Source organism: Larimichthys crocea, chromosome IX (genome assembly GCF_000972845.2).
Source record: "Larimichthys crocea isolate SSNF chromosome IX, L_crocea_2.0, whole genome shotgun sequence".
In the NCBI taxonomy this organism is placed as follows: domain Eukaryota; kingdom Metazoa; phylum Chordata; class Actinopteri; family Sciaenidae; genus Larimichthys; species Larimichthys crocea.
In genome coordinates this window covers 11,821,390-11,843,585 of record NC_040019.1, presented here as the reverse complement: position 1 = coordinate 11,843,585, position 22,196 = coordinate 11,821,390, and the positions used below count along the sequence as shown (strand labels likewise).

General features: G+C 40.3%; 3 protein-coding genes across 6 annotated transcripts in view; 2 read left to right on the top strand and 1 right to left on the bottom strand.

Annotated features, from left to right (window-relative positions):
- The first annotated feature begins 637 nt into the window (after positions 1 to 637).
- On the top strand, positions 638 to 11,826 carry pstpip2 (proline-serine-threonine phosphatase interacting protein 2). The gene is made up of 14 exons (XM_010732253.3): positions 638 to 788; positions 2,012 to 2,112; positions 5,227 to 5,301; positions 6,062 to 6,096; positions 6,215 to 6,321; positions 6,416 to 6,478; positions 7,803 to 7,895; positions 8,514 to 8,559; positions 8,977 to 9,056; positions 9,141 to 9,239; positions 9,395 to 9,491; positions 9,638 to 9,722; positions 9,812 to 9,849; positions 10,714 to 11,826. Exons 1-14 carry the CDS (start codon positions 756 to 758, stop codon positions 10,767 to 10,769), a joined length of 1,008 nt encoding a protein of 335 aa, XP_010730555.3. The 5' UTR covers positions 638 to 755; the 3' UTR covers positions 10,770 to 11,826.
- A 473-nt stretch (positions 11,827 to 12,299) lies between these two features.
- dhx29 (DEAH (Asp-Glu-Ala-His) box polypeptide 29) overlaps positions 12,300 to 22,196 on the bottom strand; it is a 15,892-nt gene continuing 5,995 nt past the window's right edge. The window contains exons 1-28 of one of the 4 annotated variants that reach the window (XM_019258409.2): positions 20,806 to 21,189; positions 20,279 to 20,352; positions 20,008 to 20,121; positions 19,791 to 19,920; positions 19,548 to 19,687; positions 19,316 to 19,465; positions 19,117 to 19,243; positions 18,865 to 19,020; positions 18,214 to 18,382; positions 17,980 to 18,100; positions 17,490 to 17,882; positions 17,118 to 17,384; positions 16,855 to 16,998; positions 16,597 to 16,773; positions 16,285 to 16,425; positions 16,053 to 16,197; positions 15,823 to 15,943; positions 15,600 to 15,684; positions 15,339 to 15,427; positions 15,007 to 15,135; positions 14,782 to 14,857; positions 14,386 to 14,610; positions 14,095 to 14,231; positions 13,774 to 13,864; positions 13,383 to 13,676; positions 13,165 to 13,296; positions 12,910 to 13,006; positions 12,300 to 12,691 (exon numbers count right to left, since the gene is read on the bottom strand). In XM_019258409.2, coding sequence (XP_019113954.2) covers positions 12,636 to 12,691; positions 12,910 to 13,006; positions 13,165 to 13,296; positions 13,383 to 13,676; positions 13,774 to 13,864; positions 14,095 to 14,231; positions 14,386 to 14,610; positions 14,782 to 14,857; positions 15,007 to 15,135; positions 15,339 to 15,427; positions 15,600 to 15,684; positions 15,823 to 15,943; positions 16,053 to 16,197; positions 16,285 to 16,425; positions 16,597 to 16,773; positions 16,855 to 16,998; positions 17,118 to 17,384; positions 17,490 to 17,882; positions 17,980 to 18,100; positions 18,214 to 18,382; positions 18,865 to 19,020; positions 19,117 to 19,243; positions 19,316 to 19,465; positions 19,548 to 19,687; positions 19,791 to 19,920; positions 20,008 to 20,121; positions 20,279 to 20,352; positions 20,806 to 20,986 — 4,161 coding nt within the window. In that variant the 5' untranslated portion in view covers positions 20,987 to 21,189 and the 3' untranslated portion in view covers positions 12,300 to 12,635. Of the gene's footprint in view, positions 12,692 to 12,909; positions 13,007 to 13,164; positions 13,297 to 13,382; positions 13,677 to 13,773; positions 13,865 to 14,094; positions 14,232 to 14,385; positions 14,611 to 14,781; positions 14,858 to 15,006; positions 15,136 to 15,338; positions 15,428 to 15,599; positions 15,685 to 15,822; positions 15,944 to 16,052; positions 16,198 to 16,284; positions 16,426 to 16,596; positions 16,774 to 16,854; positions 16,999 to 17,117; positions 17,385 to 17,489; positions 17,883 to 17,979; positions 18,101 to 18,213; positions 18,383 to 18,864; positions 19,021 to 19,116; positions 19,244 to 19,315; positions 19,466 to 19,547; positions 19,688 to 19,790; positions 19,921 to 20,007; positions 20,122 to 20,278; positions 20,353 to 20,805; positions 21,190 to 22,196 lie in introns of those variants that run through there. The other 3 variants (XM_027282189.1, XM_027282190.1, XM_027282191.1) reach the window with 3 other exon arrangements.
- The window catches only part of mtrex (Mtr4 exosome RNA helicase), a 28,682-nt gene continuing 27,698 nt past the window's right edge, over positions 21,213 to 22,196 (top strand). Inside the window, exons 1-2 of the mRNA XM_010732254.3 lie at positions 21,213 to 21,313; positions 21,655 to 21,795. Coding sequence (XP_010730556.1) covers positions 21,213 to 21,313; positions 21,655 to 21,795 — 242 coding nt within the window. The remainder of the gene's footprint in view (positions 21,314 to 21,654; positions 21,796 to 22,196) is intronic.

The following is a 22,196-nucleotide window of genomic DNA, read 5'->3' as shown; positions in this document are numbered from 1 at the left end:
CTGCCTCATGGGCTGAATCATGAGGCCATCACCTGCTACCAAGTTCAGGATGTGGAGGCGGCAGAAACCTCTGCTGGAAGGGCTGATGGAGTGGATGCCCACCAACTGAAACAAACCTCAGCTCACAGGCAGAGGGCAGCAGTGCACATCATTTTATTGCAGAGTGACTAACATAAAAGCACAGAACTCCCAAGACATGTCAGCAAAACAAAGTCCTTCATCATTATGAGGACTGTGTAGATTTTATTATAATATTAAGAATATCCATCCAATTTAAAAAAGACATTCTTGTTCACTGAATTGTTTTGTATTATTGCCTCTATTACAGCATGAACACTTGATCAGTTTTCCTCAGTTATATATAAAATAGTAAAAGGAAAATGCTGCTTAAGCATTAATTTTACAACTCCGATATTGTAATACACAATAATATATCAGTTACAGGGGCAATAACTTATAACTTTGTCTTTAATTACTATACTCTATATCTCTATTTTAACTTATATTTAAGTTATTTTTAACACAATATCATTCACGCATTTTTTCCCAATTTAAATCACCAAAACAGGAAGAAGGGCTCGTGCAGACAGCTCTGACGTCAGCGGTGACAGACCTTTACAGAGACGGTTGTTATCGTCATCTCTGCGCATGCGTCAGTCTAAGCGGCGGCTTGCACTGTGGCCAGACCGCTGAGTGACACAGTCACCGAGAGAGTTTATAAACCTGTTGAAGCTGCTCTGCTGTCCACTAAAGTTATGAAAAACCTACATTTCAAAGACTTCTTCTGGGTGAGTGTCCAGTGCAGTGTTTATTTAACATATACTTGTTGTTTTTAATACATACACAATTTTGGTCGAAAAAGTGAGGCTGTCTTGTAAATTCAGTAATAAAGAGGAAATGTTTTGCTAAGCTGATTTCTCTCTGTGTTACTTTAGTTTCTTTTTTTATTCAAGTCAAGTTGTAATGGAAATTATAATCTTCTATTAAACTAATAATTATATAGTTTCCACTTCTCAGCTCTTGGTAGATGATCTATGCAGTGGTGGAGGTATTCAGACATTAAAAGTACTAATACAACACTGTAATAATAAATAAATATAGTAACTTATTGTATTAAAAGCACATCTACTTATACCCCCTGGCCCCCAGTTATTATATTTTTGAATTGTTACTCCAGGTGCATTAATGTGTAAGTTGCATTTTATTGTTGTAGTTGGTTGAGGTAGATCTTATTTTAATCTACTTTATATTTTTGAGTAGTTAAATATATAGTAGTGCATTACGTTAACATTATATAAACATATCATATATTTTGGATATAAAATCTTAGTAACTAAGAGTTGTCAGATAGATGTTGTGGACTAAAAATATTCAATATGATATTCCCCTTGAAATAAAACGAATGAAGTCCAATTTGTACAGTACTTAGTTAAAAGTATGTAGTCACTTTCCACCACTGGCTTCATGGAAAAAAAAGCTCATTTGCTTATTGATTCTTGTATGAATGAGCGATACAGTTGCCTGGCCTCATACCTTTTATAGAGAGAGAAAGTGAGTAACATACTGATTTTGACATCTACACATTTAGGTTGATTATAGGCTGTTACCCTCAGCTTATCTAAATTATGGAGTAAGTACAGTACAAAACATCAATTTACACTCTGTGTCAAATATCGAAATGTTCAAGAGGTTATTTATGTATGTGTGTGTAGCGTTGTCTTGGGAACTTCATTGTGTGAATTCAGAATAAAACAAGCTCAGACAGAGTCTACCTATAAAGGAAACGGGTGTTGGTCTGAAAAGCGGTAGCAGAGGCAGAGGTAGTGGTACGGGAGAAGCTAAATCTCCAGGATCTGTCTACCCGTCTGTCTGTCTGTCTGTCTGTCTACCCGTCTGTCTGTCTGTCTGTCTGTCTGTCTGTCTGTCTGTCTGTCTGTGTTTTGAGTATTATTTGTATAATGTCATCTAAACAAATAACCTCACAATTTATTTTCCATATTTTGACTGACAGAACTCTGACCTGACCTGCACTAGTGGCTATGATGCTATCATCCAGTATCTCAACGATGGCAAGAGGACATGCAAAGAGGTGGAGGAGTTCATGAAAGCCAGGTCTGATCTGTATATGAAATGATACAAGATATATGCATGTTTGTTCTGCTTTTCAACCCCCAGATCAGCAAGATTAGACCCCAGATTTAAATTACCAGCTGTGCTAGTTTGGGTAATAGTTCTGCTAGCTGTTGCAATTAATAGACACAATATAAGCTTTGGCTACAGAAACAGTGTGACAAAACCATAGGCCTTAGTGGTTCTTTTGATGGTTGGTTTAGCAATAGTCACAATTACATTCAAGGTTATTTATGCAACAGTGAATTAAAGGTTTTACGTGAAATACACTTAGTGTAATAGCAAGGTTTGACAGTGGATATGAGACAGAAGAGTCAGATGACGAGAGGGAGGTGAAAATAAAAGCTAAGTTAAGAGGAGGAACAGGAACAGCAGATTTTAGTGTCATTGCTGTGGGAAAGTTTATTAGTGAGAGGAGTGGAGTAAGTTATCAAGTCATAAGTTAGTTTTGAGTGCAGTGCAATCAAACACGGCAATGTAATAGAGTAACAATCTCTTTGTGTGGCTTTGGAGTGTACACAAATCACAAAGTGAAGTTTACATGGATGTCAGATCAGAACATGAGTTTGAGTTTCTAATTGCAATAACATTCAAAAATGCTATAATATCAACATTATGTCAAGTTTGTCACATTTTATAAGTGGTATAGCTTTCTGCCAGATTAATAATTTCCCAGCAATACCGCACAATCTGTCTATGTTTTGTGTTGTGTCCACCAAAGCTTTAAATGTACAAATCTATATGCACCAAAATAAATATTGCTTACAAATGTCCAAGTTCAGTACAGTTTGCATTTGAATTTAAATGACATACTGTAGATATATGTAAGAGTTTTAAATCTGCAGGAAAAGCAACATTTATTCCTGTACACAAGACTGCACTGTGGTTGACCAGCACAAATGATTTCTTGTCGGAGGAGGAACAGAGTGTGAAGTGTTTTTAACCTACAGTGCTGTAGCGCCAACCCTTTCACAACAAATAGTGTGTGTGATGGATCGACAAAGATTTTATAATAGACTCATACAAAGTTGAACATTTGAATTTTGATTTCCTCCTTCCTTGTGTGATAAGTAATCTGTTCTCCCCGACAAACACCCACACACACCTACACAAACATACACCCACGTCCAGTTTGGAGCCAGTGACATGCTTACTCATTGCAGTAAAAGTATTCTAACATGATGCGGTTTAACTGCAATGATTCACGGAAAAAAAGTTTTATGTTGTCAGGCAGTATGTTTTATCGTACTGACAGCATGATAAAACATTAAGCTATGGATATAGCAAGAGGATATGCATAATAACATAACTGAAAGTTTCCTCATGAAACAATGAAAATAAAAGAACAGGAGTCCCCAAAATACTCTAACAGCAGTCCCTCAAAGAGAGAGCAAGAGAGAGAGAGAGAGAGAGAGAGAGAGAGAGAGAGAGAGAGAGAACTACTGTGTGGACACATACTAAAAACATTATGTCGTATAAAGTAATAAAACAAAATGAAAAAAATCAGCTGAGGTGTAAATGAGAGAGTGAGAAAATAAATAAAGTAAATATAATTTGAATTTACAGCAGGTATGCACAGAGTTAAGTGTTTGTCGTATTCACTTCAGATTTACAGAAAGAGGGGCGGTCGGTAGACTAGTGGGTTAAGCGGCCACCCACTGTGTGGAGACTACAGTGCTCGCTGCAGCTGGTCCCGGTTCGAATCTCGCATCGGACGGCCATTTACTGTGTGTCACTCCCCCTCTCTCTGCTTCCTGTCTATCTTCAGCTGTCCTATCATTAAAGACATAAAAAGTAATCTTTAGATTTACAGAAAGCATCTACTGAAAGTCGAGCTTTGGATCAATAGCCGCCATGTGTGCTGCTATGTTTATTCCTGTGATAATAAGGATATACTTTTAGATGGTCACTTCTACATTAGTGCATTATATAGTTACATTACATAGTATGCAAACACACATGCAGTCACACAGAAAGCCCTTGTTGAGTGTTCCATAACTTGCACTCCATTTGAGTCTCTAATGTATAATGGCTCTGTGGCACTTTTAATTATGCAAACTCTTAAAGTTCAAATCCCAGTTTTTATTTCCTGGTTTTGCATCCTTATTGCCCTGCCTTTTTCCCCGCACATGCGTGAATGCAGCAAGGTTGTTTCTGTAATTGTGCAGTTCATTTTAGTCACATTGAGAAATGATAAAGGTCACAGTCAGTCAGCTGAGAGTCCGACTCTGTGAGATCTGTCTAGGTAACACTTCACTGTGAGTTCCACTATTTAGCAGAGATGTATAGTAACGAAGTGGAACTACTTAAGTACTGTACTTAAGTACTAAAATGCAGTATCTGTACTTTTTTGGAGTATTATTTTTTCCCCCAACTTCCACTTTTACTGCACTACATATTTTTGATGAATTTAATTCTTTTACTCAGATACATTTTTCATGTGCTGAATCGTTACTCGTTACTACTGTAGGCCGTAACCACGGCAAAAAAAACAACAGAACAGTCCCGGTCTCACACATCAACCTCGCTCGTGCGCCGTACGTCATACACCTGACACCCAGGTGCGCTCTCTCACCTGCTCCCCCGCCCCCTCGCTCTCGCATTCATTCAGACGCATTCACAGACCATGGGAAATCATAGAACTCTACCATGAACATTGTAACACTGTAACATTAGAAGTTGTGCCTTAATAAATATTTGAAATAATATAAACAACAGTACTTGTACTTGTACCTTTACTTGTACTTTTACTTTCAGTACTTGAGTAGCATTTTTTACATACTTCTACTTGCAATACTTAAGTACAAAACATTATATACTACTTTACTTATATATACTTTAGTACTTTTACTTAAGTATGGTGTTTAACGAACACTTCAACTTCTACTCAAGTCAGTTTTTTGATATAGCAATTGTACTTCTACTCCACTCCTTTACTCCAGTACTTTATACATCTCTGCTATTTAGTAATATATCAATATATAAACATGCAGTAAATGGTTTACAGCAATTTATAATGCACATTATCTAACAATTTCACGTGACTTTATGACATACGTTTCTTAAAATATTTGTTCTCTCACGTTCTTCTTTCAGGGCATCAATTGAAGAGAAGTACGCCAAAGATCTTATGGGTTTGTCCAAGAAGGTGTGTGGACACAATGAGATGAAGTAAGCGACCTCAATATATTTAGATGCTGTTATTATGCGTCTGACCAGAGTCTTTCTGTGCACAAGTCACATTGTGCCTATTAGCGTGGTCATTAAATCATTTTGGCTCTGATCATTTAAGAGTCTAACTGAAGATTGTATCCTTTAGCAGTGTTGTGATAATGCTAGTAATTTCGTTTGTCAAATTTCCTAAACATGTTTCTGTATAAGCAAGTTTAGTTCCCATTTGGTCAGAGTTCACATCAGTGTGATTTTTTTGTTTCTGCTGTCTCTGTCGTTAAGGTGGGAAGAGGAAGGAAGACTAATGGGGGAGGGTCAGACAGGGAACATGATTTGCTGAAATTGTGGTTTATTAATAGTGCTTCGTATCAAAAGCATCCTGTTGACATTTTGTAAACAAACAGTTATAAAGTTATATTTATCTTGAGTGTTTCTTTAAAGAAATTGAACTTAAAATTGCTCAAGGAAACATTTTAATGCTTTTTTTGGAGCTTTGCTATGTCTTTTAATACATTAGCGCCAGGAAATATCAGTCATGAAACCGACAGCAGGATGTAACTTGTGCCTCCACATCTATGTGCGAGACTCGGTCATAAAAGCATTGCCCCATAGTGCTTGTGTAATGAAATGGTCAAAAACCAAAAACTAATTTCCTCTTTGTGCATTGTGCATGCACTGAAGTTACAATGTGAACTCATTTGATGCAGATTTTGAAATGTTTAAAATCATTTTGTAATCTTCTTTTCTTTTTCCTTCTTAGCACATTAAAAAAATCCCTGGACATGTTTAAATTACGTAAGTGTTTAACATTTTTGAGTCTTCATAATGCCACTATTCAGATGGCGTTATTTACTCAGTTTATGTTTGTTTTTCTGTGGAGCTCAGAATGTAAACCATGTTTTTATTCTCGCAGAGACTGAACATGTGAGTCTATCACACTTACAACTAGCGCAGAGCATGCGGGAGGAGGCCAAGAAACTGGAGGAATTCAGAGAAAAGCAAAAAGAAATAAGGAAGAAGGTTCGTTTTATCAGCACTGTGATGCACTGAGGTGACCGAGCCATCTTTGCAACAGGTAATAAGTTGGTAACTAAATACAATCCTGTCATTTCAGACAGAACAACAGATGGATGTTCTCCACAAAACGAAGTCGTCACAGTTCAAGAAGACAATGGATGTAAGTAAAAATTAAGATAGAGTTAATTATTAAATTAGTTCAAGGGCACTTTCAGGCTGTCACGTGTTATTGATAAACTGATAAGCACAAATCAGACACATGAGGAATTAATGATTGACCTGCCAAACCAAAGTCAAAATCTTATTAATATATCAAATTTATTTGTCATTCCAGAACACAAGGTTGTGCTACAAAATCCAGGTTTTAGTTCCTTTATGCTCTACTAGAAAGAAATATTTTTCATGGTCGAGTGCAGAGAATGAGTTGAGGCATTTTACAACATGAGGAAAGAAGCTGCATTCATGTAGCCAAGTGCTACAGCAGCAGGTACTTCTGTATTGCTTGGCAAATGCCCAAAGTAACGTCATCGAGCCTCTTGTGACAAGCGTGTAGGCTCCGCAAATCATTGCAGATCGTGTCTGTGCACATTTCAGACAAGGCTTTTTTTTTAAGTTCAAAGGTTTTTGTTAATTTGTTTGTCTGCTCACGTTGTTGAATGCATAATTTCAAACAGGCATCTGTAGAACATGACATAAGGTAATTACAATACAACTTGGAAACAACTAAGAACATGACTGCATGATAATTACTGATGAAAGGAAAAAACTAAAGCCACCCAGTTTGTTTTTAAATGCTTCAAACAGGACAAAATGTTACGTTTGAAGAGCTACCTGCTCGTGCCATAAGCAGAGCCCCAACATGGGGCGCTCTATTTACATGGAGTATGGAAGACATTGTCCTCTTCCATGCAGTTTGCCATGTTTGTACAGTAGCCCAAACCAGGGCGCATTTTTCGCTGCAACTGTATCTTCACCCTAGAAAAGGGAGATTAAGGTGAGGTGGTTTTAAATTAGCCACTCCACGGCTACATGCCACTAAACCCTACACACTAAAGACATGGTTGAGGATGGCAGTTGTAACATCGTAAGTCAATCAGTAAGTCATGGACAGACTTTCAGTTTCACAGGGCTGACCCTGCTTTGTGGTCGTCCAGCCATCAATGTGAGAAAGGCAGCTTTGTTATTTATGTCAGAGGAGTTTCAGTTGTGTTATACAATCCTTATCCTGTCTCTTTTCTTCCTCTTTGATCGGGGAAGTTATGTTGTCCAGTCTGGGAAGTGAACCATAGGGCATCATTTAATGCCATGCAAAAAGAAGAAGTGCCATCTCATGCAATGTTCAGATGAAAATATAGGTCTGCAGCCCAGAAGTAGAGAACACCATGAATCTACTGACATACTTTTCTGTTAGTGCTTTCTTTGCCTTTTGTAACCTTTGTGATGAGTTTATTTTGCATTAAAGCTGACTGTGGTGCTGTCCCCAGACAAAGAAGACATATGAGCAGAAGTGCAGAGATAAAGAAGAAGCAGATCAGAATGTGAACCGAAACACCAACAACACCAAGCAGTTAGAGAAGGTACAGTGAAAAAAAAAGCGAGACTTCTTACTGACGGAGGATTACTATATTTGAATTCAAACTCACTTAAACATTTATTCCGTCCACCATTGAACTTTTATGGCGGTTATGTTTTAGTTATCTAGCAGAAACATCAAATATTGACTAGTTGACAAGAGGATGTAAACCCCCAAAAAACAAAAAACAAAGTAGCATTAGAAAGCTATTGTCTACAACCTTCATAAAGTGGAATGGACGCTATAGTGCTGATTGGCAATGCAATATTGTGATGATGTTTTAAATGCTTTTAAGTCAGTAGATTTTGTCCATTGTAACGCAAAGATTACTTATTGTCATTGGAGATGTGTACTCTGTACTCTTGAGTCTCATCTTGCTGACTCTGATGCAAACGTTAGTGTTTAAAAAAAGGTGTGAAAAACATTTGACAAAACTGTGCCGCAGACTTCCTGTCTGCTGTGTTTCAGCTCTTTTATTTCTGAGAGGCACCATATTGGCAATATTGGCATAGTATTTTTATCTGACTTTATGAGCAGTAATTTCACTATTTGTTACTTGTCATGTGTCCAACTCGCTGTTGAAGACTCACTGCCGTACTTGTGTTCCTCGCTCATCTTTCAGCTTAACGCTAAAGCGCAGCAGGCAAAGCAAAATGCGGAGGAAGCAGGTAAGTTTGCAACACAAAAATGATACAAATATTTTCACCCTATAAAGGTGCACTTCTCTTTTGAAATTGCACACATACATGTATGTTCCCCATAGGATGAATTGTAATCATTATGGTTCTTACAATACCTGCATAACTAATGACACTCTCATTGGCCTCAGCTATACTTTTAGTTATTGTTATTGTCAAATGTTCCACGCTGACAAGCTATGAAGGTGAACATGATCAACATTACACCTGTGTAACACCAGCCTGTTAGCATGCAGAGATAAGCATTTAGCTCTTGGTAGGTGATAACACAATACGTTATTAGTGATGTTTGATACTGACACAAACAGTAAAAACAATACTGATTTGAATATTTAATATTTCTACAACATTGTACTGTTTTTACTGATGTATGTGTTTGACTGGCAGACAGGTTATATCAGCAGAATGTGACCACACTGGGAAAGGCTAGAGATGAATGGATGAAGGAACATGTAAAGGCCTGTGAGGTAAGACTCAAGAGATTTGGATTTTTCACACATACACATAGAATTAAGCTAAATGTTTCTGTCTGTTTCTGTTTTCCTTCACAGATGTTTGAAAAACAGGCATTGGAGCGTATTAACTTTCTGAGAAACACAGTCTGGACTCACCTCAATCAGCTGTCCCAGCAGTGTGTGACCAGTGACGAGGTATGAGGAATATTTTTTATGTTATCAAAGCATCAAATGAGTATGCATAATGTGAAAGCTTTTATAAAAGTTAATGGACAAACCCCCCAAGAGCGAGTAACTTGAACTCTGACCTAGTTTTTACTGTCTCTCTGTATGTGCGTGTGTGTTCATAGCTGTACGAGGAAGTGAGGAAGTCACTGGAACAGTGTGATGTTCGGGAAGATATTGAACACTTTGTAAACCTTAGACAGACGGGTGACAAACCACCAGGTGTGAATTCAAAAATACTAATAATAAAACAGTTAACCAGTGTTGGAATATAGTACACACACAGGTAAAGGTATCAATACACACGTATGCACTTATGTCTTATCAGTTACCTGTATGCCAACGGTATCAGTTTTTCTTTCTATCAGCTCCTGTTGTGTATGAGAACTTCTACAGTGGTCAGAGGTCTCCAACTGGAGCTCCACCATCTCGACTTCCTCCACCAATTATCAGGTAAACAAGAAAAGGCCTCTGTGAACTGGCTGCTTATCAGTCTGTTCTTACTGCACAGTCACGGCTTACATTGTTTTGTGAATTTGCAGGAGGGGGCCATTACCTGATCCGACAAACAACAGTAGGGGTATGTTTTTCTTTACTTAAATACCATGTGCGGCGTGTTGTTGAATGGACTTAGCTTGCTTGGTGGCTTAAGCAGCCTGTTGGTGGTCATGGCAGCATGCTATCTTAAAAGTTCAGTGTGTGAGGGTTAGGGTTCGGGTTAGTCTAGAGTAACCCTAACCCCTAACCCTAGTAACCCTAACCCTTGTGTCTTGTTTTGTTTTGGCTTTGTTGAGCGACTTTTGAGCCTTCTCAGGGCCCAACTGAGAAAAAAAAAAAAATCAGTTATTAAGAGGGTGCCTGTTAATGTTTCCAACTATTTTCAATGGAAAGTAGAACTGAAACCTGCTCAAAAAGTCACTTAGATGTTGCTCATTTGCATGATGTTTACATTTGCATATCCACAAAAGTCACTAAAGGGATCTTAAGATTTGACAAATCTAGCACAGACGTCATTAAGTTGGAAACACTATGTGTCCACCTGATGACGCTGTACACTTTGCCTGCACTTTTACAGTTGCACACATCTTCATATTAAAACCATGTTATTGTTTTTGTTGGACATGACTCATGAAAAGGTCGTCATACCAGTGGGTTGGGTCATCTAGTAAATTGAACTAGATAATTCTTATTTATTCTTATCTCATTTCAGATGATTATACATCAATGAAAGCATATTTCTGATTATTGTATTAAGTTTCTGCCAACAGGTCCTCCTAAATCTTGAACATAAATATTTTTGGCACATTTTACTGTGTATTCATAATCATCATCTTTGGTATTTTTATTAGTGGAATGGAGCTTGTTTGCTTTATTATCAACAGACATATTTGCTGCATACTTTTGCTTTTCATACTCATCATTTTGACCTTTGCTTTGATTACAGATGATATCGTCTACTCAACAGTTCAGGATGCAGGGTACAGCGTGATCCAATACTAACATGCAGATCAGCTGATTTTATTGTACAGCGTTGTGATGGACATGAAGGTGACATAAGTCTCATCGTTTCCTCCTTTGTGATTTCCTGTAAAGATAAGGTCGCACCTGATTGAAATAATGAGTGTCATAAGAGTGTACATGCATATTTTAGATGAGGCTGTGATATTTTGAACATATCACAGTTAAAAAGAACAGTAAAAGGGGATTCTCTAAAACTAGATAATGAATAAACATAATGTTATCCAGAGAATTATTGTCATTTCCACTGTCCAGATACAGAGCCTATTTATTTTCTACATGTACATAATGTGGAAGTCTCTATTTTCGACATATTTGCATCTTAATTTATCTTCCGTTTTGTATTTATTTTTGCAGCTCTGATGATGTCATCTGCTTACTTTTCATTTCCTCTTAGAAGTGAGAGCAGCGTGTCAGCTGACAGTGATCTTGTGATAGGTTCTTAAAGCCTCATACACATACGTATCTACAGTACAATTCACAGTACATGAATTTCAAATCCTCAATGTCTAAACTTAGAATGACATTCTAAGTTTAGGTGCTGAACAACATTTTCTATTGTGATAAAGTTTAGATAGATCACCCTAGATTGACATTCAGGTAATTAAAATGCATCTATGTGATGATGACATGCAATGTTTTCTGAATACTGGAAGGGGATTATTGCACTTTGATTATTTTGCTTTATTTATATTAAGAACATAATTTGTAGAAGTTGCAAAAAACTGAGTTTGAAACTGCGAGAGTAAACGGCATATCGGTGTGCAGAAGACCTGTCGTTGGTTTCATGTAAATGAAATTAAAAAGGTACTAGAGCTCGCTGTTACTCTGTGAACAGGTGTCTGTCTCATATGAACAGGCATATCGCTGATTAAATGAGCTTTGGTAGATCTGTATTTTGTATTAGTTCAGTGTTGGAGTTGTTCATGTTTGCTGACTACTTGTGAAACTGTTATATACATTATGCAAGAGCAACGAATGCTGCACATTATTATTTGTGATCTCATTAAATAGTTTCTCTTGGCACCCCCAACACTGACTGACTTTCCCTGTTTATCTTCTTATTTCCATGATCATTCATAGCAGTCAAATTGTGGCACAGCAAATCATTTTCATGACCTTTCATGTCCTGCTCCATCTAGTGGCACATTGTTTAAAGATACCCATCCCCTGTTAACTTAGACTGTGTAATTAACTCATTAACTCTAACATATTTGCACAGCAGCTATTTTGACATGAAATAGTAGGGTCAATGCATGATACTAATTAAGGTTCAGTTCCATTTAGTGCAGCAGTCTTTCCAGTGAGCCAACATGCAGCACAGCAGCACCCTGATCCTGTTTGACCTGAATGGAACCAAACCTTTGATTGTGAACGATTGTGAACACCCGTGTTTACCTACTATTATTTTGCTGAGCTCTGTTTGGTGCCTGCATTTACACCTGCTTTTTCCTATTCATATAATATTTAAGGCGGTATTTTAATTTTGAGCATGACACAATGAGGTTCAGATAAAAATGTGTACAGCTTTATTTCCACACCACATTTGGCAACATATTTTTCTCTTAATCTGATTTTTGCTCTCAAGTTTCAGCATGTATTTTTGCATTTCATATGATATAGTCCTCCTCAATGTGAGTAAGAATTCCTGGTAGCCGTCAGTCAGAAAATATAGGATGGCCGCAACTATCTGCTTGGTGCAGTTTGTCTACAGGCGTCCATCCCGAAATTTCCTGCATGCAGTAGTCCCCAGGACAACAGAATACAACAGAGGTCTGTGAATAGTGTAAGAAAAGGTACTGGTACGCAGGTTCTTCAGTGGCAGTCGGGTCCTTTGGTTGTCTGATATCACACAGCATGTTCTGATTTGATGAGATCCAAAATCATCTGGATGGTCTTCTCACCTACAGCAGACAGAGACAGGATCAGATTTAAAAAGACAAAACTAAAAGGCAACTAAAATGCCTTCCATCTATTACTTGTTGTCAAAAACGTTACGTTTTTAAACACATTTTTCGTCATGATTTTTCAGGTTGTGCAGTCAAGCCGTGGACATGTAATTTTATGCTGTTTACTCTTCGGGTAAAAATGCCATTTGTTGCATTGTGAAGCTTGAATTTACCCTCTAGATTCATCCGAGGGTTCTCCAGCTTCTTTTCAAGCAGAGAGTCCATTAGCTTCCTCAGATGTTTGAAGATCACACCAATCCGAACAGGAGCCTTTAAGGGTGAACAACATGGATTTAGTTAAATAAACCTGGAAGAAGATCCATATCTTTGGCCTACAAAGTTAAATTTGCAGGGACACAACTGCTGCTGTTGCTGCTGCTACAGGAAGAGAAAGTGGAGCCACCAGAGAAAGCCCGGTGACCTCTGACCTGGAAGTGGATCCATCCATCCAGTGTGATGAGCCTTTCTCTGTGCTGAATATCAATGTCACCTCCAAACAGCAGCATGGGGAAAGGAGATATCAGGGAGGTGTCTCGCAGGTAGATCTTAGTGTACTTAACCTGTGGATAAATATTTATTAGCACCAGTGTCATGTAGAGATAAGCAGATATACACAAGCACACATACACACACTCTTTACCCATACCTTCTCTTGGTACAGCAGCCAGCCGTGTGTCTGCAGGTTGCGGTTAACAGACGAGGGGTGGACCTGAGCCTTGCCTTGGGGTGTCTCCACAGTGCATGCCACTCGCTCGAGGACATCCACGGAGGGGGTGCACAAAACCCGAGCCACGCTGTCATAGAGCCCCGCGGTCAGAACTGCGTTCAAGACGGATATCTGCTGCTTGGTCAGCGAGGCCACCTGAGGCTTAGAGTGAGAGGACCGAGAAGACCAGAATCCCGCCTGCTCCATCATCTTCATCAGCTCGTGCTTCACATCCTGGATAGAAGAGTCAAACACGTTGGATTAGACAGGAGGCGGAGAGAGCGCTAATCTGATTTAAAATGAGAGTCATGGCTGAGAATGTGTGCGTTACCTCTATTGTAATGAGAGCTGTACGATTGAGGAAGTGTTTCCTGCAGTAGGACATTTCTGTTCTCTGTCCCTCAGTCTGTGAGTTCTTCCACCTAACAGTATGACAGAAAAATAGGTCATCAGAAAGCAGAGAGAGATACTGAGCTGTCGAGATTTCTGATATCAAAATGATTTTGTCATGGTACTATTCTTATTAATGGTAACAACTTCCTGATAGTGGTTATAACGGGATTTTTAGACCTAAAATACATTGTGGAATTCAATTTAATGAAATGAAAATACACATTATGTGTTTGAAAATCAAGCCTACAAAAGTCTGTACCCCATATATGCATTGTATATCGTCATGTGATCGGAGTTGGCCAATGCCAGGGCTGATTTGGCCAGGTTGGCTTCCTCCTTCCTATTCATCGGTGTAGAGAAGGGAGACTTCTCCGTGATGGCTGCTGCGATGGTCGCCTGGAACAAATGTCTTATTAATATTCATGCTAATTATGATTCAAAATATAAAATAAGGACACAGTATAGTAATAGTAGTAATAATCTTCACACAGTTGCAAAGAATCATAGTTAGAGTGTTTGTTTATTTGAATAAGGAGGCAGGGGGACGTACTATGGGCTCTAGGCAGCCGAGGATGGCTCCATAGATGAGCATCTTGCCAATCTTCACGTTGACGGGCAGACTAGCGAGGTGATGTCCGAGAGGGGTGAGAACATGATCGCTGGGGTGACATGCACCGATCTTCCTCAGCAGGTTGACGGCGTTGCTGACTGACTGGGGCTGAGGAGGATCCAGGGCCCGGCTCAAGAAGTCCTCTGGGGAGCCGTACTGACATTTCTAACAGACGGGAAAGGGAAAGAGAAAGAGAAAGAGAGAGGGGTGTGGAGGAGATTAGGGGGGAAAGAATAAAACACGTTAAACAGAAGCTTCAAGAATGTTTCCACATGTGGTAGAAGGTAAAGGTGTTTGTTTTAGTGTGTTTTTTGTTTGTTTGTTTGGTTTATATACCATAATATGAAGGCAGAGTTCCTCCAATGGGACTCGTAGTATCTCTGGAATGGAGTAATCCATGAAGGCGTCAAACCTGATGTGAAGAGCAGAACAGAAACCAGGAATATGACATGTAGTTACTTTTTTTTTTTTTGGTGGACACATCCTTTATATCGAATGGGAAATGATTTGTTTTCCTGCTTTGTGTTCCCATTTTCATCTCTGCATAATGAACTTCCTTACCTGTACTTTGGATAGAGCCGGAAGCAGAAGCCGCTTCGGACACGTCCCGCTCTTCCCTGTCTCTGGAGGGCGCTGGCTTTGGAAACAAAAGTTTCTACCAGAGAACTCATCTGGCTGCTCTCATGGTACCTGAATGACACATCAGACTGTAGTTAAATATCTACAAGTTCACAGACAATAAGATACAACAATGAAATATTTTGATCTATTTTTGACTGAAGCCATAAAATAGATTGTGCAATTTACTTCCTATGAGAACAGTCTGTTAATAACATAATAACAATACTATATATGTAAGACTATTCTGGCATTGTTCATGAGCCATTACTTACTTATTTTCTTTAGTCTTTCCAGTGTCGATGACAAACACGACGTCAGGAATAGTCACACCTGTCTCAGCAATGTTAGTCGACAGGACAATCTAAAAGAGACGCAGAGCAGAGCAGTAAGAATCTTCAGGGATTATCAGTGTAGTGTCAGATTTTAACAGAAATAATAATAATAATAATAATAATAATAATAATAATAGACTTTGTTGAATCATATTACATAACCTGTATTGTTCTATTTTCCTATACCACATTAGGAAGTACCTTTCTAACTCCAGCAGGTGGCACTGTAAAGGCAGCAGCCTGGTCCCTTGATGAGAGAGTCGAGTGAAGAGCGACAATCTTAAACCTAAAAGAGCCAGTGAGAACTCACATTTAGCCAAATGGAAAAAAGTTGAATGTATAGTTTGTGTGTTGCACAAATTCTTCTGTTTTCCTGATGTGGGATACCAGATCACAGTACATAACATCAGTGTATGTATGTCACCTGTTTTTGTCTCTGAACCTCTTGTCTGAGGAGAGCAGGTCATAGAGCTGCTGGATGTGAGCCAGACCTGGGAGGAACACGAGAACGGCTCCATTCACCTCTGCAAATTGTGGGGATTTGTCTGGCAAAAACAAACAAACAAACAAAAAAAGTTTAACAAGACCAAAAAACAAAACATGTAGGAATATGTACTCTGTGCTGTCAGGAACAAGCATGATGATGTGTTGTACCTAGGTAGTAGATTAGATCAACTAGTAAGTCCATGTTGATCTTATTAGGATTCATGTACTGCAGCACCTGCCGAGTCCTGCTGCTGAAGTGGTCGAGATCTGGACCCAGGTCCCAGCCGGAAGAGGAGTCCCTCACTATCACCTCCTGGAACAGACAGAAACAGGTTATTTAACTTAAATAACACACCACTCCCTCACATACTGTATTACTGTGGCAGAAAGTCAATGTTACCTGATGCTGTAATGTCTTGCCACCTTTTTGTGTCACAGAGATGCTAACTTCTTCTTCTTCTTCAAGGATTTTCTGGCTGTACTCCGAGTCCTTTTCCAGAATGTACCCTGTCTCCTCCACTATGTCTTCTAAGTGGGACACCTAGAAAGAAAATCCGTCTTTCATTTTTCATTCTTGGGCCTAATAAGGTCAAAAGTATCCGTGATGGGACTCTGTTTTAACATATTGTTTTTCAAAGCTTTCAAAACAAACAAATGGATAGTTAAATTAGGTTCTGTATACGAAATAAAAACAAACAAAAGCTTCTCTTACCTCCACTGGGAAAGTCCTGCCAGGGATGGTGATCACTGGGCAGCGGTTGAAGTAGTTGGAGAACTTGTTACAGTCCACTGTGGCGCTCATGAGGATCAGACGCAGGTCTGATCGCCTCATAACAACATCTTTCAGGATGGTTAACAGGAAGTCTGATTGGACACTGCGCTCATGGACCTTAGGTGAGATAGATGGTGTTAAGTGTTTGTACAGTTCAAACAACATTAGAGGAGACTTTCCAACCCAGTACGTCAATACCTCGTCAACGATGATGTGCGTCAGGGAGCTGAGGTGTCTGTCATGCTGTAGTTTCCGAAGCAGAACCCCGGTAGTACAGTAGAGCAGGCGAGTCCACTCCCCTGACTGATTCTCCATCCGGATCTGGTATCCACACAGCGACGACTGAAACATGATTTCAACACAATCATTAAAACAAGTGACAGTGCATCCTATCAGCCTACGCCATCACAAGGCTCAATATTAATGCCTATTGGGGATTAAAATGTGTTTGTTCTTTTTACCTTTGATCCTGGTCCATCCTCGCAGCCGAGCTCCTCGCTGACTCTGCAGGCCAGGCTCATGGCAGAGATCCTGCGGGGCTGGGTCACCACGATGTTGCAGGGCTGTGCTGCTTTGCCTCCTGTTAACAGCTCCTCCAAGAGGAACTGAGGAATTTGAGTACTCTTTCCGCTCCCCGTCTCACCGGCCACCACCACCACAGGGTGGCGCTTTAGAGCCTCCAAAACATGATGTCGGTGTTGGAAGACGGGAAGCTGCTCTCGCTCTGCCTTGAAGATACAGTAAAAGACTTGTTGAATTACTCTGCCTCATTTTATGCATCATACAAAAATGTCTTTAATACTGTAAATTGTACAATGCTTAGGTGTATTTACCTGCAGTTTGTGGGCCAGTGAGGACTTCTTCAGCTTTTTTAAGAGCTCTCTGGATGCCTCAAGTGCTCCTGCCCCTTCCTTTCTTCCTCCTTTTTTCTCACTCTTATCCTCCAGCTCTTCTCCTCCCTCCCCAATATCAAGACCAGCCAGGTTCTCCCAGGACTCTTCAGGCTCTTCATCCCCAGCCTTGTCTTGTCCCAAAAGACCTCGGGATCCAGATTCCTGTGCTTGGTTCTGGTTCTGCTGCTGTTTGAGTTTAGTTAAAAGCCGGGAGATGAACTGGTCTCGGGGTTTGTTGGCAGCAGTGCGGCTCTCTTCTTGTTTCTGCTGCTCACTGTCTCTCCACTCCAGCCACACATCTCTGTAGGTTGGAGGAAGGAGCTGGTGCACTGACTGAAAGTGAACGATTAAGAGGGGTGGAACTGAGTTGGATTATTAGATCTTGGGTCAAGCAGCACAGAAAAACAGTGGCTTCCTCTGCATGTATTACCTGTCCTTTAACTAAAGTGTAAAGTGCCAGTGTGGCTCCGAGATGTTGAGCCTGCATGCTGTCTTCAGTCAAGATTGTTGGACAAACTTCAAGAACATCATCCGTCCTCTGAACACGCACCCTGATGGATGCATCAAAACATCAAATCAAAATGTGCCTTGACATTTAACAAAATATATGCCTTTGTATGTGGGAACAAGGACAGAGAAACACATACACATCACACACACTTACTTGCATCTCCAGTATCTACCAGCAGCAACCTTGTGAAAAGCAGGTGCTGGACTCTTGGGTAGGTTCTTTCGTACCCAGTCGATGAGGAACTGTTTGGGGGACTTTCCTGTCCAGCTGCGAGCTGTGTAGTCAAAATTGCGAATGTCCTTTGGCTCATTCTTTTTCACAACTGCAAAGTAAAATATGACAAAGAGATCAGCAAAATGTCTGTGAATCTCAAAGACGTTTTCACCCAAAGCCTCTTTCTAAACTTTTGCAAGTAAATTTAGCACCAGCTAGAGGTGAACTTAAAGGGAGTGGATTTATTCAAAACTATACTAGATATTACTCTTGGAGCATCGAACCTGTCTGCAACAACGCTGCAAAATACTGCAGACAGACCCACAAATGTCCTAAATTTGTACCCCCTGGATTGATAAAAGCAGTATATTAATATGGGTGTGGTATCAAACTGTTAGTGATTTGGGTGTGACCTACATGTATACAGCATCCATTACAGTCGCACTATATAGCAGATTAGACTTGAATCATAGCGTTGCAACTAGAAGTTTCAGTATGTTATGCACACCGCTTCCAATCTGTTTTGTTAAAGACATTTAATGAATGAATCTAGCTTGAATCATTTGTCTCAGATGGTGTTTCTATTTGAACCTTTCTCTGCAGCAGGCTTTTCCGCTTGTTCGAATAACTTGAAGCTGAGGTCCTCTTTGTCCTCGCTGACAGGAAGTACTTTCTTTTCCTTCTGAGGTACGTCTACCACCTTTAGCGATGGATTGAACATGGGGTGGGACTCCAGTGGTTTCATTTCTAGAAAACAGAAAATACATGTGTTCTATATAAGTCAGAAGTGAGGGAGAAGAAAATGTTTAATCTCTCTTCATGTGACAGTTAATGTACACCCACCTTGCTGTATGATGCGTATCCTGTCCTGTGCCATCCTCTGGCCTGACTTGTCTCCTTTTGTCTTGGCAGCAGCTGCCATCTCTTTTGCGTCATACAGTTGAGCAGTAAGAATCAAATACCGGTCGTTCTGCACAGCAAGAAATGACAGTTACTTCACCGTGCCACATACTCAGCTTTAAGTTGTTTTAATTTCACTTACAGGATCAAACTTTATATCCAGTTCAGGGTTGTGTGCGGTCTTCTTCCCTCCTTCGTCCTCCTCCTCCTCCTCATCATCATCATCACTGCTCTGCTCTGCATACCTTAAGATCCAGTCCTTCATGGTTGCAGCTTCATCCTTCTCTGTGGCCTGGCAAAACAGCACACTTATGAGGTTCGAGTTGGTGTTACAGTCACACCTGTGTAGCCCAAACAAACACAGACACACAAACCTTGTTGGTCTCCTTGCGGGGGTTGTTAGGTGCTTTAGGACTTGGGGCTGCAGGTTTCTCCTGAGCAGGATGCTGGAACCTGGGTCTGTTCTTCTGACTCTCCTCCTGCATCTGCTGGGTAAAACCTTCTGGCAACTCATCTAGTATACAGACAATAAATGAAGAAAGTCAAAGGTTTGACAGCCTAGTGTCCTCGAGAGCTATGCAGAGATGACATCTTAGTGATTGCTGGCGCTCTGTTACCATCTTTAAGATTGAGGCATAGCCAATCGAGAGCAGAGTGAAGATCCCCTCCATACAGCACACTACTCTTCATGGCCTCCTCAATGTGTTCTCTCTTAAAGCTGAACCTCTGCAGAGCTGTGTACAGGTCCTGCATGCACAAACAACATGAATACAACATTTGGTCCTGGAAACAGATCGAAAAAAAACAAAGTCAGAGGGACGATTTTGTCTTTACCAGCAACTTCTTGCTCGTAAGTCTGCCTGATATGGGCCCTTTGTCTCCATTCTCATCTCTGAAGTCATTGACCAGCTTGATGATCTTCTTCTCCAGATCAGCTTGGATAGAAACCTGCATTAAAAAGGTCAAAATGAATTCATTATTACCACTTACAGCTGAATAAATAATACATAATGGTCTATTTCAGCATATGTAATATATTAGTGTGTTACAAGCTAGTCAAGAACACATTTACTGCACACAGTTAGTTAGTGAACCGACGACTTACTTTAAGAATCGACTTGTCTGACACCCCACCTGTGTCGACCTGGGCAGTGTTGGCAAGACTGTAGGTCTTAGGAGCTGAAGAAAGAGGAAAAACATAAACAAATATGCTTTACTTTCAGATTCTAGTTTTCATTATTGATGAATAACTATGTATTCAGTCGGATACAAGATTAACTGTTTAATCTGTAACAGGAAATGGTCACCACAAGTCACCAGATGCTCAAGTTTGTTTATCCATCTGACAAGCTGTCATACATTACAAGATTTTGGTATTTTTTACGTGACAAATGACTGATTGCAGTGACATATGCACAACCCCACAGCCCAACAGTTAAGTAAATAAATCCACTCACAAATACAGCACAATACAGGGCTGAAGACAACAGTAGGCAATATAAAGCCATGCAACACAACACCTCTACATCCTGACGACGACCATGTCAACATCTTTTCAGCTTTTAACCGGCAGTGTCACTGTCTGAATGATAGACTAGTGTATCTGAATATGTGACACCAGCCAAGACAAACCTTTTGATTTGTTCTCTTTGGCTGGTTTAGTCGGTTTGTTGCTGGCCGGCTGTTTCTTCGCCTCCTCCGCCACGCCGTTCCCCGCTGCAGCGCTAGTCCTGCCCGCTCCTGCTCCTGCTGCTGCTGCCGCCGGGGCCACCGGAGCAGCCGCTTGCGCCGATTTCTTCTTCTTTCCACCCATTATGTCACCAAAAAAAACACTGTCTGTCTGCGACTCCTCTACGCTATAGTCATCCGCAGAAGGTGACTAGGAACAGAGTGGAAAGATACCGCTACCGTGCGTTTCTCTCCGCATACATGTCAGGGCTGGGTGAGCGACTTTTTTGGACAACGCAGCCGCCGTAGCGGAAGTATTACCAGAGGCAGCGACCTCGTGTTGTATTGTGGGAAGTGTGCCCTTAACAAACATGGCGGACGCGTTTGGAGACGGGTTGTTCAGCGTGTTTGACGATGAACAACAAACTACCACAAGCAAAAAGATACCCGCGTCTCTGACCCCCGACATAGGGTAAACTCACGTTTTATGTTTATGTTTGCTTCGTTAAGTCTGGAGGTTAAACTGTCCGGAGGGGCTTGAACGCAGCATCATGTGTGCTCGTGCTGCAAACGGTCCTAACGTCTGGCTGCTAGTTAGCTCGTTAACGTGTTAATAAAACCTAAAATAAAACACCTGTTTGTGTTTAAAAACGCTAATAGTTTTATTTACATGTGTTTCGTTGTGTTAGACGTAATATTCAACCAAATTAACCAAGTTTAAAGTTGTAACAGTCCAGCCGGCTAACCGTTGGCATGACGTACCAGGTGACGTTCACTGCAGTCAGCTCGTGCGTGTGTTTATCTCCTTTCCAGGAAAGTTGTCGGTAAAAATGACACCGAGAAAGGCGCCGGTCCATCTGCACGGGCCAAGAGGGGGCCAGACGGGGACTTTGGAGATGATGTGGTGTTTGAGAAGAAGCCTCGACATGAGGCAGTCTCTGCTAATGACCTAAAGTGAGTTACGTCTCTACAGTGTGCTTAGGTGTTGATGTGTGTGCAGGTGCACAAACACACTTAAACCCAAGTACCTAGGTACTATTATACACACTTCAGAAGGAAGTACACCACACTTGAGATCTTTAGTTACTTAGAGATTGAATTGTGCAACAGTGTGTTTTAAGTCACTTAGCTCCACCACGACTACCTACATTAAAATGCTTCTTAGACATTAATGCATGTCTGATTATTATACAATAATATATCACTCTTAAACTTGGCCATTCTTGGTGCTTTTGACAGTCTGAATGTACATTTAAGACGATAAAAATTGAATGCTTCAGGCAGAAATATAATATAATGACTACTTCCTCCACCATTGCATGTAATTCAGTAATACATTACACCAGGAATAGACA

Coding starts and splice junctions, on each gene's coding strand:
- pstpip2 (XM_010732253.3), top strand. CDS start 756: ATGAAAAACCTACATTTCAAAGACTTCTTCTGG. Junction 6,322..6,415: donor AAAAAGAAATAAGGAAGAAG/GTTCGTTTTATC, acceptor CTGTCATTTCAG/ACAGAACAACAGATGGATGT. Junction 8,560..8,976: donor GCAAAATGCGGAGGAAGCAG/GTAAGTTTGCAA, acceptor TTTGACTGGCAG/ACAGGTTATATCAGCAGAAT.